Here is a 17,031-nt window from a genome sequence, read left to right on the forward strand (position 1 = left end):
TCAACCACTCTAGAGACACAATGATTTTTTAAAAAATTTTTGAGCTTTGGATAATATTATAATTTTTTTAAAATGAACAAATACTTGATTTAAGATAGATAGATAGATAGATAGATAGATAGATAGATAGATAGATAGATAGATAGATAGATAGATAGATAGATAGATAGATAGATAGATAGATAGATTTAATACACAGCTGAAGCTCCTGGCTTGTTATGGTACCATGGGTTTGGGGCATGGAGGCTTAACCCTGCTGGGGCCCGTGGCCACCGCCAGGGGACACATGGGGAATGGCAAAGCCTTCCACTGCACATGGAAGGAGATGACGGGACACCTGAGCACTTCCAGGTGCTCTATAAAAGGAGCTGCCTCAATCCAGTCGGGGAGCCAGAGTCGGGAGGAAGCAGACGAAACTTGAGAGAGGAGTGAAGGCGGTAGAGAAGAGAAGAGAAGGACTGTGTTAAAGTTTCATATTGTGGCTTTCTACAGTGCTGCTGTGGGGAGCAAAGGAAAAGCACTTCCCCATGCATAATGAACGTATGCTGTGTGTTTAGAACTTGTGTCTAATCCTGTTGTGTCAGGCGTTTGGGGAGCTGTGTGCCCATTGGTGGTCACACTAGATAGATAGATAGATAGATAGATAGATAGATAGATAGATAGATAGATAGATAGATAGATAGATAGATAGATAGATAGATAGATAGATAGATAGATAGATAGATAGATAGATAGATAGATAGATAGAAAGTATTAAAATTATGAATCTAAAGCTGAAAGATTTGTCGCCATAAATAAAGCCTTTCTGTGTCTCCAAGAAACTTGTTTTGTGAAAAGAGTTACAAGGAGATCACATGATAATCTGCCTATTTTCACAGTATTAAAAATAGGAATAATACAGCCTGATGTTTTCCATTGTGCAGCACAATCTAATTTATTGTGCTAGAAATAGCATGCTATGTGAGGACAATGTGAAGACTCTTTATACTAGAGAGAAATGGCACTGCACATTTACAGTATATTAGGTTCTAAAGTTCTTCCATTATGTGGATGAGCCACTCAGCCTGACAAAATGAAAGGAGGGAAATGAAGCAGCATCACTAGGTTCTGAATTATTGGCCTGGACAAGGGCTGTTCCAGTTTTTTTTTTTAAGCATTTTTCAGTTGAGCACATCTGCTAATACTTCTTTATTAGTAATCCGTTTGAGACTTGTTCAGCTTCTGGAATCAGATCAGATATTGGTTCCACCCTAAAACAAAAAATGTCTAACTGTTCTGTATTTCTAATCTTCTCAACATATAAAATGATAAGGTCTGTGTGTTAGTCACGCGATTACTCACAAACTACTAGAGCTAGAACCTTGATCTTGGTCTTCATTAAAAGCTTATGATGTGATATGTTCTGGAAATGCCAAAGGTAGCAGCAACCTTGGCAAAGTGATCTGTAGTTGTGTGTTTAAAAGTAATCTCAAAGCAACTGACATGGAAGAACGAAAAAGAAGAGCAGCAACATCTTCTGAGCATCAAGGAAATCACAGAAGCTGATTATGTATTGAAGAACGCCATACTAGGAAGAAGGGCAGCGACATCTGCTGAACATCAAGAAGGGTATTCAGAATGCCAGAACAACAAAGAGAGAGAAATGCATGCTGACAATTAAGAAGATCCTCAAATACATGCTGATAATTCATAATCAATTGTAAGTTCTATTTTTTGTAGGCAACTTGTGGAGAATTTACTGGTCCTTATATATAACCTACTTTACTTTACTCAATTACTGTGTTAATAGAGATTTGCATTGGTATGATTTTGTTGACTTTAACCATTAAAGTTCATTTTACTTTTATTATTCATTTACCCTGATATTTATTTCCTTATTGTAAGGTTCAGTAATATAGGCCCATTTAGGCCTCATTGTCAACTTACCCAGCATAACACTTTCATTTATCTTGATCTTTTTTCCCTGAATATTTCAGGGTTTTTGTCAACTTGTACAACTACAGGGCCGACTCTACCACATAGGCCAGCTTGGTAGAAGCTAAAGGTGGTAAAATATGAGGGTGGAGTGATTTTTTTTTTTAAAACAATAGAGTTTCTGAATTATGAACACTCGGACTCACAATAAGTGTATGTTATATTGTTTTATATTATTTTCACATACTTGGTCATAAGGCCAGATGACCTACAGTACATATGTTCCTTCTAATCCCAGGATGCACAGCACTCAGTTTGTCAGAGGTTTGCTTTATGAGAAATATTCCAGATTCTTTCCTTTCTTTATGTGAAACTTTGTAGTTTAATTTTTTTATGGACGCCTACTTGTCAAAAGAGCAGTAATAAACTGCATTGCGTTTATCATTCCAACAGATGGTACATTACAAGCATTAACACTGCTTTTATGAATCCAACACCAAATGGCATATAGCAGAGTCATATGAATTGCATATTTCATTTCATTCTATTATTTTATTTCATTTCATTCCATTTTATTATTGCATGCATTACAAAATACATTCCAATAGATGACCTACTGCAAATGTTAACTTTGTGGTCTAGGTTGATTGCTTATATTTTAAACTGTCATAGACAGGCAGCACAGCTAGTAGATAATAATGCAATAATAACACAAACAACAACAACAAAAATACTAATAATAATAATAATAATTGCATAGCATAAAAGACACAAACCCAGTAAAATAAAATTAAATGATCGTGACTGCAACAGGACAGCTGTTCTTAAACACATTGCTAAGGCCTGGTTTAATTCAAACTCTAATCATTTCCCAAAAGGGCTTACATTAAAATGTACACTAAAACTTGGCAAATATTATTCTCCGTAGTTCAACTTGGCATGTTAAAAAAGTTCTTCATAGTCTGTCCATGACTGGAAAGTGGTGCATTGATTGGATAATTATATTGCATTATTTGCTTATATTGGATACACTAAATAACAATCATGAGTGATTGTTTAAAGTTAATCATTGCACTAAACTTTAATTAAATTTTGTGAAGTCTGCAAAATGACACGAATTTAGAAAAAATGACACATTTCACATGCGTACAAGAAACATTTATGTGCTCGTGAGATACTTTTGTGTATGCACAGGAAACTTCTGTATGCTCAAGACATTTTATACTTTCTCATGTGCACACAAAACTACCTTGTGTGCACAAGAAATAAGAATTTATTTCTTGCTAATTTCCTTTAGGTGACTCTCTAGTGATCATATTTGTTTATTAATTTATTTAATTGATTTCAAGTTTATGGTGCTGCCATAATAAAAATTATAACCATATTGTCACCAGTATTGTAAGGTACCTCTTTGGCTGGCAGTTTAAATACAGAACTGAATGATTTGTTTACAGTTTAAGTGATAAGTTGACAATGCACAATATTTTTTTTTTCTTTGTAGATACTTTAAATGCAAATTAATAAAGCCTGCTAATGCAGCCCAGTTCTTACATGCTTTCTACAGTGTCATCGTTCAAGTGTGTATTTTGCTGATACTGTCTTGTAAACAGATATTGTTATAAGTATTTAGACAACCCCCGTGACATTCCCAAATTTCACTGTTTCGTATCCAAACCTTCCATATTTCATTCTCCCCAGTTCTGGCTCCTTTCTTGTGTCTCCAGGTTTCTGTTTTAAGATCTGGTAGTGATGATTCCACTCAAAGCAAAGGGGGTGATGGGTGGTACTTACAGCTTCGCCTACAGCAGCAACAATGCTAGCACAAGCTCTACCTAACTATCAGACATTTGTTTTGATTCAAAGGGGCTATACATGATTTAGCTAATACTATCTTAGATCTGTTTAGATCACTAGACGGCTCTTTTGCTTGTCTTGCTTTTAACGGCCTATAGGTTCACTTCACAGCACATTAAGCTAATTACTTAATAACCAATATGAAAAATATAGCCAACTGTATGAGTCTCCCCGGTTCCCCACTAGTTGAACAGGGTCTCTAAGCCCTACAATCTATAGCCGGCCTTCATCCTCCTGTCTCTTCTGAGCCCTTCAAGTCACTCTGTTGTCTTGACAACAGAAAAGTTCATGTCGATTATAATAAATGGTTTTACATGGTTTCCATGGAGATATCAAACTATTTGGAAAGGCTGCAGCTGCCTGTGCCATGAATTGAACTGAGCTATTTAAAATCAGGCGGTGCTTCATTTAGTATAAAGAACATGCAATTCACGAGAGATGCTAATCAGTCAGAAGAGGAAGTGATGAAGCAATTTGTACTGAAATTAGGGGCTCTATGTTGGCTTGCATGATAATGCAGGTAAGGATACAAGATGGTGCCATGACTTTGTCTTTGTATTGCATCTAAATGAATATCAAACACGCTTATCATTAAATATTGTGCTGTGTGTAATCTTTTGTTTATGTAATGCACAGTACAGTATTTAAAACAAACACTCAATTCAGACTGTCGGCTAAAGGGTGTGATGAATTAGCAATATTTCTGTCTATCAATAACCAAACAGAAACTAAAACTCACTGTTGTAAAATTGAAAGTAATGATAAACTCACACATTCATTGTTGTCTGACATGTTCAGTATTATATATCCTTTTCCAATCAAGTTACTCCAGTCAGTGCAGACAACCTAGAAAGAAGCATAGAGGTGTTCATGATAAAACAGTGTAAAATAGGAATACCAGGAAGGCAGTTTACTTCATATGAGTCGAGGTTATAAGCACCTTTTCAAAGCTCCTTAGTTTGTGACATTCGTTTTGTAAATTAGTAAACATTTTAACCAAGAGTGATGCACATAATTAACACTGCAAAATAGTCCATTAGTAATGCGTTCCTCATCACAATGCCAAGCTTTTTCTGTAAGATCCAATTAGCCCATCTCCTTCATATCAAATATCGGAAATGTCATAATTTAAGGTGTTTTCACACTCCTAGTCTTTTTACTTTCTTCCAAATCAGGGGATGATTCATTCCTTTGTTTCAATTTCCAGTTAGTTTGGAATTAGTTTCACACTTTAAACTTTTAAGCAAACTAAACATATTAATAAACATCCCATGGTCCTGTCGTGGACTTTTTTCATTAGGCAGAAACATTTTCTCTCTGGGGGAAAAAAATATCATAATTTGTTTACAAAATGTAGCTCTATGAGCCAAATGCCTATTATCAAAAAACTGCAGGACTATTTGAAAAGTAAGTGCTTCTACACATGCTAATGAAAAGGGCATGTTTCAAATAGGCGAGTATACAACAGAAGGCAGGCAGACACTGATGTCCTTCAGTTAAAAGACATTAGACGTATCAGGTGAGTGTCATTTTATTATATTTACTCTCCAGTAGCCATCATATGAACTGTGGGAGAATAAGGCACTGCAAGTCCCTGCAGGAAATTTTTGTGTGCCAACCCAGTTGTCCCTGCTTAGTAAAGTCACAGGGTAACCAAAAAACTATACACAATGTTACAAAATCAACAAAAAGCGCTGCAAGTAATCCGGTTTATTTAACAAAAGAGATTAGACAGAAGTCCCCATGGATTATGATGTTTTCTGATGAGCAGATTGAGGAGACCCTGGAGAGGTGGAGATCCTCTCTAGAGAGGAGAGGAGAGGAATGAAGGTCAGTAGGAACAAGACAGAATACATGTGTGTGAATGAGAGGGAGGTCAGTGGAATGGTGACAATGTAGGGAGTAGAGTTGGCGAAGGTGGATGAGTTTAAATACAGAGTAACGGGGAGTATGGAAGAGAGGTGAAAAAGAGAGTGCAGGCAGGGTGGAATGGGTGGAGAAGAGTGTCAGGAGTGATTTGTGACGGATGGGTATCAACAAGAGTGAAAGGGAAGGTCTACAGGACAGTAGTGAGACCTGCTATGTTATATGGGTTGGAGACGGTGGCACTGACCAGAAAACAGGAGACAGAGCTGGAGGTGGCAGAGTTAAAGATGCTAAGATTTGCATTGGGTGTGATGAGGATGGACAGGATTAGAAATGAAGACATTAGAGGGTCAGCTCAAGTTGGACGGTTGGGAGACAAAGTCAGAGAGGCGAGATTGAGTTGGTTTGGACATGTGCAGAGGAGAGATGAGGGGTATATTGGGTGAAGGATGCTAAGGATAGAGCTGCCAGGGAAGAGGAAAAGAGGAAGGCCTAAGTGAAGGTTTATGGATGTGGTGAGAGAGGACATGCAGGTGATGGGTGTAACAGAACAAGATGACTAGGACAGAAAGATATGGAACAAGATGATCTGCTGTGGCAACCCCTAACGAGAGCAGCCAAAAGAAGATGATTTCACAATTAGTCATTCAGTTTCGGGTGTGCTGCTCTCTGGTCTAGTCATTTCAGTATTGACAACCTACTTCTGCTGTCAGCGGGTTTTATAGATGAGAGACAGGAAGGGGCGGAGTCAGTTGCCCTTGTGGGGCTTCTTCTCAGTATTGCTCAGGAAAAAGAAGAGGAGAAGGTTAGCGTGAGTGCCCCCTCTTGGCCCCTTGTTGGTAATACCTGCTTCAGTCGAGCCTGGAGGGTGATCCACGTGACACGCATTAATCTCAATTTAGTTTACCTGAAATCACAGGTCTATTGTCTTAACACTTATAAGTATTTACTAAAAGGGTTTATTTTGGAATGTTTGACTAACATTTACTACATATGTCAAAAGTGATCGCATTGAGAGGACACCCACCTGTATGGATCACTTTCATGGTGTTAAGATGAGGGGTTTTATCGTTGGTTTCAGAGGACACTGCTATTCATTTCTTGCCACCTCTCTTTGTATTTTGATCAGCCCGATCACAAACTAATTTAGACATTTTTTCATCTTTGTCTTATTCAACTCCTACCTTATGACGTGTGAGAAAGGGTCTGAGCTACAATCAGGTGCTAGACTTCATCTAATCGACTGGTAACTGTGCAATCTGGTTTATGCAAATTGTATTACATTTGCAGGTATGTGTGTATTTATTTTTACCTTTTTAATGTTTTCAATGCTCCATGTGAACTCTCAACCCTTTATACTGATGTTTAGTGTGACTACTACAGCATGCTCAATTTCTCCTAGAATTCACACTATTTCCTGAAATTAAATCTGTCCAGTGTGGTATCACATTCATACTTCATGCGATCAACTCCATACTTCATTGGTACTGCCCTGAGACAATTCTTTCCAAAGACAGTGCTGTTCTCACCCTCGTGGAGGCCATATTTGCAATCATCAATCAACCTCATCTTTGTGATATGACAGGAAAGCCAAAGTCCTTTTTTATTCCATGTGACAGATTGCCACAAAACTCAAGATTTCATACATACAAAGGTGTCCAGTAGTGTCTCGAGAGAAAAGGACAAACTGGATCTGACCAGGATAGAAAAATAGGGGAAGATGCACAACACAGTAAGAGGACATCCGAGTGTGCACTTTGGGAAACAAAAACCTTACAGGTCCTCAGTTGCCTTCTTCCTTAAATACACATTAAAAAATCAGTGTCATCTGTGATAGAGAATGCTATGATACACTTTTCCATGCTTGTGTCATTTTCCCATTTGATTCTTTTGCTTTTATTTGCCAGTTTCTCTTAGGCCAGAATCCTGAGGCCATTTGGTAATGTTTGAATCCACTTTAGGAAAGCCAGTCCATTTCAAATGAAGGAAAGACACTTGCATATTGAACAAATTAACAGGTTTCAGCTGTGCTAACTAAATTCTAAAAATTCTCTAATAGCCAATTTGCAATTAAAAATGATGAATTTGGGATGAGCTAAATGTGAGGACACTGAAGGAATGACTATTGAAAATAGGGCTTTGTAGTCAAATGTGAATTATATGCTAAAATTAGTCATTTCAAGCAGCAATAACAATTACAAATCCTAGTAGTGTCTGGTCTATTTTTTAATTAATTTAATGATATCTTGAGAACAAAAAAGTTATCAATTTCTTTCAAAAACATGAATATTTCTGGGTGTGCCCATATTTTTTAACTTGTAGTGTAGATAGATTGAAATTAATTACAGTAATCCCTCCTCCATCGCGGGGGTTGCGTTCCAGAGCCACCCGCGAAATAAGAAAATCCGCGAAGTAGAAACCATATGTTTATATGGTTATTTTTATATGGTCATGCTTGGGTCACAGATTTGCGCAGAAACACAGGAGGTTGTAGAGAGACAGAAACGTTATTCAAACACTGCAAACAAACATTTGTCTTTTTTTCAAAAGTTTAAACTGCTCCATGACAAGACAGAGATGACAGTTCTGTCTCACAATTAAAAGAATGCAAACATATCTTCCTCTTCAAAGGAAACAGAGAGGAAAGCAAACAAATCAATAGGGCTGTTTGGCTTTTAAGTATGTGAAGCACCGCCGGTACAAAGCTGTTGAAGGCGGCAGCTCACACCCCCTCCGTCAGGAGCAGGGAGAGAGAGAGAGAGAGAGAGAAAAACAAACAGTCAAAAATCAATACGTGCCCTTTGAGCTTTTAAGTATGCGAAGCACCGTGCAGCATGTCGCTTCAGGAAGCAGCTGCACACAGAAGGTAGCAACGTGAAGATAATCTTTCAGCATTTTTAGAGCGTCCGTATCGTCTAGGTGTGCGAACAGCCCCCCTGCTCACACCCCCTATGTCAGGATCAGAGAAAGTCAGCGCAAGAGAGAGAGAGAGAAAGTAAGTTGGGTAGCTTCTCAGCCATCTGCCAATAGCGTCCCTTGTATGAAATCAACTGGGCAAACCAACTGAGGAAGCATGTGCCAGAAATTAAAAGACCCATTGTCCTCAGAAATCCGCGAACCAGCAAAAAATCTGCGATATATATTTAAATATGCTTACATATAAAATCCGCGATAGAGTGAAGCCGCGAAAGGCAAAGCGCGATATAGCGAGGGATCACTGTAATCTGCCACGTACTGTCCACATATGTGACTAGCAATGGGCATAAAGGTTATGAACAGTTGTTATGAATTATTTTAATCTTAATTTTTTTTTTTACATTTTTCATTTTTTTGGTTGCTGAATTAATTTTTGACATTTGTAAATAAATGTTTCAAATATATAATTTCTCTTTGAAGCCATTTTGTTTTTCATATGAGACGCCATTTTGTAGGTCCTTTTTATGTTGTTGCTAAAATTGGATATTTAACCTGTGATGTCATCAGATAAACAGCATAAAGATCAGCACCACTCACTTTTCCCAGAATATGGATTAAAATTGTTATTGTGTGTTGCGCTTTGTTTTTGACTTTAAATTACAGACCACCAAGCTTTGTTTTTCTGATCATGAATTTTGTTTAACATTTGGATTTCGGTAAAAGATAGGACAGATTTGGGTTTTAGACTACAGCTTGGAATATTGACACTGGCGCTTCTCCTGGTCCCTTCTGAAAACATTCACTTGTCTTTCCCATCAGACATAACAACAATATGGCTACGACTGTGCAAAGATCAACACAAAATGGCAGTGACCACAATGAAATAAGAAACAGATTGAACCAGAAAACCAATTAAATATTGAAAATATTGAAAAAAACTTGTCAGGTTGTCATCAGAAAGATGTTTTTAATACTAACACTGACATCCATCCTTCTGTTTATTTATCTATTTTATTATTGTGTGAAATTACATAATCTTAGTTAGGACTATATTCTTTAGGAATATTACTGAATAGCAGAGTTGAGTCCTGCCTTGTCCTAGTGCTGCTTGGATGGACTCTGTTCCCCTACAAAGTTGATCTGAATTAGTCAGGGTTAACATGTATTATGTAATCCAGAAGCACAGTGCCTCATGGTCATAGATGGTAGTCAAGGAGTGTCAAGCAGCATTAGATAGATAGATAGATAGATAGATAGATAGATAGATAGATAGATAGATAGATAGATAGATAGATAGATAGATAGATAGATAGATAGATAGATAGATAGATAGATAGATAGATAGATAGATAGATAGATAGATACTTTATGAATCCTAAGGCATTAGACACAAGGCAGGAGCCAGCCCTGGACAGGGCTTTCTCTCTCTCTCTCTCTCTCTCTCTCTCTCTCTCTCTCTCTCTCTCACACACACACACACACACACACACACACACACACACACACACACACACACAGACACGCACACATGCGCACAAATGCACACAAACTCAAACAGAACAAATTTAGAATGTCCAGGTCACCAAACATGCACAGCATATGATTATGCCAAATTGCATACTGCTATCTTGTACACTGGCTACTTTATTAGTTTCTGTTTTTCTCAGAGATTAACTATATAGTCAAAGCGAGTGTTTTAATAGAAAAGTCATTTTTTTATACAGTGGAAGTAGCTGAAATTCTCATGTGAAAGTGTTTATTGAGTATTCGGAAGGAATCAAACACCGGGTGGTGCAGTAATCCTCCCAAGGGGAGGATGTATCATCTCACCCCAACAAAGCTGCTGTTCTCATTATGGAAAATCTGCCTTTTCACTCATAAGCAATGCTAATTACCACTCTGACAGGCACTGAGATGTGACCTTTCCATCAGGAGGCTTCAGAGCTTTGCAGCATGGCCTCCCTATGACATCTTCGATTTTTGCCAACTTCAATGGAACAATGTGCTTGAGAAAGAAGGAGGGAAATGTCACTGGAAATGATAAACCCGGAGGCTTGGAAGAAGCCTACGAGATACAGGAATCGGCAATAAGTTGAGGTTTCTGTTGATTAATAATAAGTTCACGCTTACTAAAATGATAAAACACTCCTAGAATTTTAAAATGTTTTTATTGGGCAGCATTAAGGAATCTTTTTAGTGTTTTTCCTAAAGTGATTCCTTCTGCTTTACTGCATTATATTTCTTTTTTGCATAAGAAACAGTATTTTATTTACTACATTGAATATTATTAATAAAGAAATAATTGTACATTATTTCAAGTCTTTTTGAAAACTATGATCCAATGGTGGCTAAGAATCTGCACTGGTATCTGGAAGGTTACTGCTAGAAAGGATCCTACTCTGTTGAGCTCTTAACCCTGAAAATTGCTCCAGAGATGCTGTACAATGACTGACCCTGTGCTCTGACCCCCAAAGGTAATAAGAAAAATACAAATTTCCCTCTCAGATTAATATAACAACAACAACAACAACAACAACATTTATTTATGTAGCACATTTTCATACAAAAAGTAGCTCAAAGTGCTTTACATAATGAAGAACAGAAAAATAAAAGACAAAATAAGAAATTAAAATAAGACAACATTAGTTAACATAGAAAAGGAGTAAGGTCCGATGGCCAGGGTGAACAGAAAAAACAAAAAAAAAACTCCAGAAAGCTGGAGAAAAAAATAAAATCTGTAAATAAAATAAACAAAATATAAAATATAAAAAAAAAATATATAAAATATATAAAATTTAGTATATCATCATATAGCAGATTTCTTATCTATCAAAACATATATTGGCCATGACAATCTCAAAACGACAATGGATTTCTTTTTTTTTTTATAGCTTTACATTGGATCCATCTGTTGGTCATTAAAGTTTCTGGGTTCCTCTAAATCTGTTGACAGACACACAAAGAAGGTCTACCAGCATTTAAGAGTTCAGTAAGTTAAGTAGACTGTGAAATTGCACAATAGTACAGTATTACTAAAAATACTGGATTGAACGATGCAGTTATCTGTCTGCGCAAAAAGGGTTATTCTCACCTGTACTGGGAAAAGGTAAAATCACTGTGAGGATTATGTTTTTTGATTTACCCAGTGCCTTCAATACCATCCAGCATCCCCTGTTAAGGGGTACAGCCATGGATATGCAGGTGGATGAGCCTATGGTGTCCTGCATGGTGGACTATCTGTCATACAGGCCGCAGTCTCTATGATGTGGATGTGAGCAACACTGGAGCACCACAAGGAACAGTCCTGTCTCTTTTCCCTTTACTCTGTACACCTCTGACTATAAATATTACACCACACCAAGTCACTTGGAGAAATTCTCTGATGACTCTGCACTTATGTGGTGTATTCAGGGTCGGACTGGGAAGCTAATTCAGGCCGGGAATCCCAAGTCTAACCCAGGCCAGGTCACACAATATTCATCTGTTTTCTTGTACAGGCACAGACTCAAAAAATCAACACACACCATTTTGTCTTGAAATTTTTTTATGGATGAGGAGACAGTAGATTTAGATTTTACACATACATTTCACTCTTAAATATAAGTCTCAAGACAACCTAAAAATAAAGTGTGGAACAACACTTCATAAACGCTTCATCTATAATATTTATATGAAAACAAATGTGCAAAAAGCACTGAACCACAAAAAGTAGTTGTCAGTGGAATCCACATGCACAGATTATGTGTGCAGTTTCAACTGGGAGTCAGGAATCAACACAGCCGAGGCGCTGTCCGTGTCTGGATGGTGATGCTGAATACTCTTCCATAAAGTCTGAAGTGTTCGTCAAAAAAAAACCACTTTGAATTTCTTCAATAGACAAAAGACTTAAAAAATGTTTCAGTGCCACGGAATTTTTTTAAACAATGCACTTAGTAAACAAAAAACTATGAAACATTTCGTGCAGCCTATTCAGTCACTCTCTCATCAGGTTTAACTGTCAGAGTGCGAGAGACGCACTTTAAAAATATTAAAATAACAAGACATGTTCATTAACAAACATCATGAAATAAAGAACAATGGGTACATTTAAAAACACAAATCATTCCACTCACATACGTATTTCATTAATAAAAAAATAAAATAAAACATTTCATGCAGTCTATTCAGTCACTCTATTGTCAGGTTTAACTGTCAGAGTGCGAGAGACGCACTTTAAAAATATTAAAATAAGAAGACATGTTCATTAACAAACATCATGAAATAAAGAACAATGGGTACATTTAAAAACACTCTGAGGAAAAAAGGAAAAAATAACGTTAAAAATGTGACCATAGGCTGCACTTCATTAAAATTTGAAACAAAAATAAAACAAAATAAATAAGAGTAACAAATACCAAAACCCATACAACATCCAAATATAATTCAAAGTATGTTATAAACTTTTAAACAATCTTCATATATAACAAAAGCACCAGATGTACGCACCTCTCATCATAGCGCTCCTTTTTCACTGTCAGAGCGCGAGATGCACGTGAAGACTTGAATAAAAAGAAGAAACCCTCCAACGTTAAACCGAAAAGGATTTGTGCCCACTACAGAGCAATAATGGCTGCTCGTTTTCCAGTATAATGACGTTATATAATTTCAACATTAGTTTATTTCACTGGTTGCTCTGAATGCCAGGCCAGGCCAGACAGCAGGCCACTGGGTAGGCACCAGCTGATTGTAAATGTTAGCCCGGCTCTGGGTGTATTGATAAGGGTGGTGAGACAGAGGAAAGTCAGGTGGAGAACTTTGTTTTTTAGTGCAGTAAGAATTGTCTGCAACTTAACATCAGCAAAACCAAGGGACTAGTTATTGAATTTCACTGCATGTGACGGCCTCTATGCCCAGTCACTATTCAGGGAATGAATGTAGAGGTGGTGCACTGCTACAGGCACTTGAGGGTCCAAATCAATGACAGGCTGGACACAAAGGAACTATAAAAAATGAGCAGAGCAGATTCCTTTTTTTCTTAGGAGAATGCACTCCTTTGATGTGGGTAGTGACATCCACTACATGTTCTACAACCCTGGGAGGTCCTGTGTAATTTTCTACACTGAAGTGTGCTGGGCCCGTAACATCACTGCAAGAGAGACCCACTGAAACAACAAGCTGACTAAGAAGGCAGGCTCAGTTATGGGACACACCCTGGGCCTGTTGGAAGCAGTTGTGGAGGAGAGAATGAAGACAAAACTAATGGCCATTATATACAATACCGCACATCCTCTCAGTGACAAACTAACATTGAGGACTTTCAGTCAATGAATTATTCTTCATACTAATGGCAATTTCTCACTGTGTCTGGGTATGAGACTGCTCTTTTAATCTTTAACCAAGTAAGATGTTTTTCTTTCTTTTTAACTTCCTTTCTTTTTAGTCATTCTGGTTTGTATTTCATAGGGCATTTTGTTGTTTGTTGTTCATTATAATATAGTAATATTTATTAATTTATTTATTGAGCTTCTGCAAAAAGCCAATTGGGGACAAAGATCTATCTATCTATCTATCTATCTATCTATCTATCTATCTATCTATCTATCTATCTATCTATCTATCTATCTATCTATCTATCTATCTATCTATCTATCTATCTATCTATCTATCTATCTATCTATCTATCTATCTTGTATGTGGTGTTGATATTTATTTTATTTTGAATTCACATTTTAAGTGTCTACATTGTAAAGCAGCATTCACCAGAAAAGAACTGTAGCTGGAGTTAATATTCTAAACAGTTGGTGTGGAAGCCAACTCTGGATGGCATGTCAGCTTTGGTGAGTATACTCATGCACACTGACTGAAGTTAACAGGCGACAGTTTAGTTTTGCTCATTATCCTATCATCATTTCTTCCTTTTGTGTAGCAATATGCCTTTGAACACCAAGGAGCCCAGGAAACTCCACATAGAAGACACAAACAAGCCATCAAAGACAAAGTGCTGTGAAGGCACTGCAACATTGCACTTTCCCACTAAAAACATGAACGATGAAACACAAATGGATGAAAATGCCAAAATCAAATTAACAGTAATTGCTGAAGATATACAAATTAAAACCACAGCCCTTCGCTGTCCCCCTCATGTCTTTTAAAGAAAACCCCATAAGAAAACCTGCATTTGGATATGAAGGGAATGTATAAAGTCCATACAGGCAGCGAATGGGCTGAGATTCAAGCTAGAACTCTGCAGCTGTAGCCCCAGCACCACAATGATACTTATTATTATTGTCATCATCATGGGAAATGGAATCTTTCAGGACGAGGATAAACATCCTTAAATATATTTGTGTTTTGCTTTAATTATTAGTTGTCGTATCCACTTACCATTATAATATATTTAAACCTTCAATTGTTAAAGTTATCTTATAACCACTAACTATAACATTAGTCCTTATGTGCTATGATACAAATTTTCAATGTCTGTGATTAATAGCAATAACATTTTTTTTTTCTGGAAAAATACACTTTTGTTTATAAATTTTCTCTAAGTCATTCAGTGTACTTCAAGAGGCTGTCATGTTCATGGAGATTGGGTGTAACGGCACACAGAACACTCAGCAATTTTTGATTTTTGGTTGCTTATTCTATATTATTTGCAGTGTATTATCCCTATTGTATTATCATGGAGTTATTAGAACTTTCTTACAGTAATTCATTTTGTGTTGGCCTATTCTCGCACTCTAAACCACATGCCCACACAAACCCTATTCCCTTATACACTGATTATGAGTGATTCTTGCAAAGCCCGTCACCCCACAGTACTCCACATATGGACTCAACAGCTTTAGCACGGACAACACACAGGTGCCCCAGGATAAAACCTCGACCTAAAGTCTGAGATACCTTGGTTAACGCTACTTACCAACCACTGATGCATTACTCCTACTGTGTTGCTTTCTGTTAGACATTTCCCTCTTCACCCCTGATTTACTTAAACTCTAAAAGGAACTCAAATCCCATCAAGAATTGGCAAAATAAAGCAAAATGCAAACAGACAAATAAACTTAATACATTTTATTCTTTAAGCATTATTCAAATAGCTGAAACCATAAACAATAGCAAATAGGTGTAATGCAATCCACACCATACAACCTGGCAGTGCTGTTTTCATTCCTCCAGAAGACTCTGGTTTTGTATTGCTGTTACAGGAAGCTTTGATGCTGACTCGAGGCATTCTAAGTGTGACTCCCTCTTCCTCCTCCTCCTTCTCTTCCTCCTCTTCTATGATTACCTCATTTGTCTGATCTTATATGGCTCTACTTAGCCATGGACCTAATTTCCAAAGGAGCTACATTTGGAGCTCATGCCTCTGACATCAGAAGTAAGAGGCCAACACCATGGCATACTTGTATAAACTGGAAACAGCTTACATTTGCCTTAAACCAGTTCTTATCTCTTATCTGCAAACACATGCACAGTCAAGCAATACCTTGCACAGTATTCCTTAATCTGTAGCCTTGCAATATCGCAGAGGTTTTAACCCTTTCTTCTTAAACTAATTATCAAAATGTTAATGTAATTTCTGACTAAATATCAAAGTATTACCAAACAAGATGCATTCTTCAGTAGCCAAGTAACATATCAATATGTTTTACCATAGAAAATGAATGCATGCCTTTCTGAAAGTCCTTTGTTAAAATTTTACAATAACAGTTCTGCTCCTTCCTCCCACACCTCTGAGTTTCTGCACTTTATCATATAAGTAGCCATGTTATGCATTCTAATTCTAAACCCACCTACTCCAATTTAAAGTTACACCTTAGAGCAGGGGTCTCCAACCTTTTTTTCCCCTGAGAGCTACCTTTACAAAATTAAAATTGCCGAGAGCTACTCATGTTTATTCTCATAGCTTATTTCAACCCAAACAAAATGAATAAGCTTGTTTTGCCAGAACATTTACAAAATGTTGGTGTCCACAACTCACATTTTGCATTAAAACATCACAAAAAATATTTAGTTCACCTACAAGTGCATTTTGTATGTCTGTATGCATTTTCTAGTGTATCTCAGACTATTGAATTAAAACCTGAATGCTGTCAAAACAAAACAATGCAATTCCAAACACACAGATCTGACTTATTCATTTGTCATTTTGTTCCATGTCACTGTTTCACTTTATTCACAGGTCCAGTTGGATGTGTGATGTGTTGTTTAGTTAGTCAGATGACTGGCACTGCATGGAGTCAACAAGAGAGGCAGGTGTATGGAGGAGTGGAGCCACTCAGGTTCACTCTTATGGAGTCATTTAAATGTCCGTCTGTCAGTCTTGTTCTGAACTTTGATTTCATGACATTCATGTCAGACTCACAGAGGTATGGAGACCCAAACAAAGCAGACATTTTCAGAGCTGCTTGGTGAAGATTCTTATAGTAATCTGACTCTACTAAGCTCCAGAAATGCTGAGAATGCTGTTGAGACTTTAGCTGCACATTATTTTGAAGG

At 37.2% G+C, this 17,031-nt stretch overlaps 1 protein-coding gene across 2 annotated transcripts in view; it reads right to left on the reverse strand.

Annotated features, from left to right (window-relative positions):
• Positions 1-17,031, reverse strand: part of podxl2 (podocalyxin-like 2) — a 94,830-nt gene that overhangs the window by 11,859 nt on the left and 65,940 nt on the right. For both annotated transcript variants that reach the window (XM_051921298.1, XM_051921297.1), the window contains exon 4: positions 4,540-4,614. In XM_051921298.1, coding sequence (XP_051777258.1) covers positions 4,540-4,614 — 75 coding nt within the window. The remainder of the gene's footprint in view (positions 1-4,539; positions 4,615-17,031) is intronic.

The sequence above is a fragment of the Erpetoichthys calabaricus genome, chromosome 18 (genome assembly GCF_900747795.2).
Source record: "Erpetoichthys calabaricus chromosome 18, fErpCal1.3, whole genome shotgun sequence".
Lineage (NCBI taxonomy): Eukaryota > Metazoa > Chordata > Cladistia > Polypteriformes > Polypteridae > Erpetoichthys > Erpetoichthys calabaricus.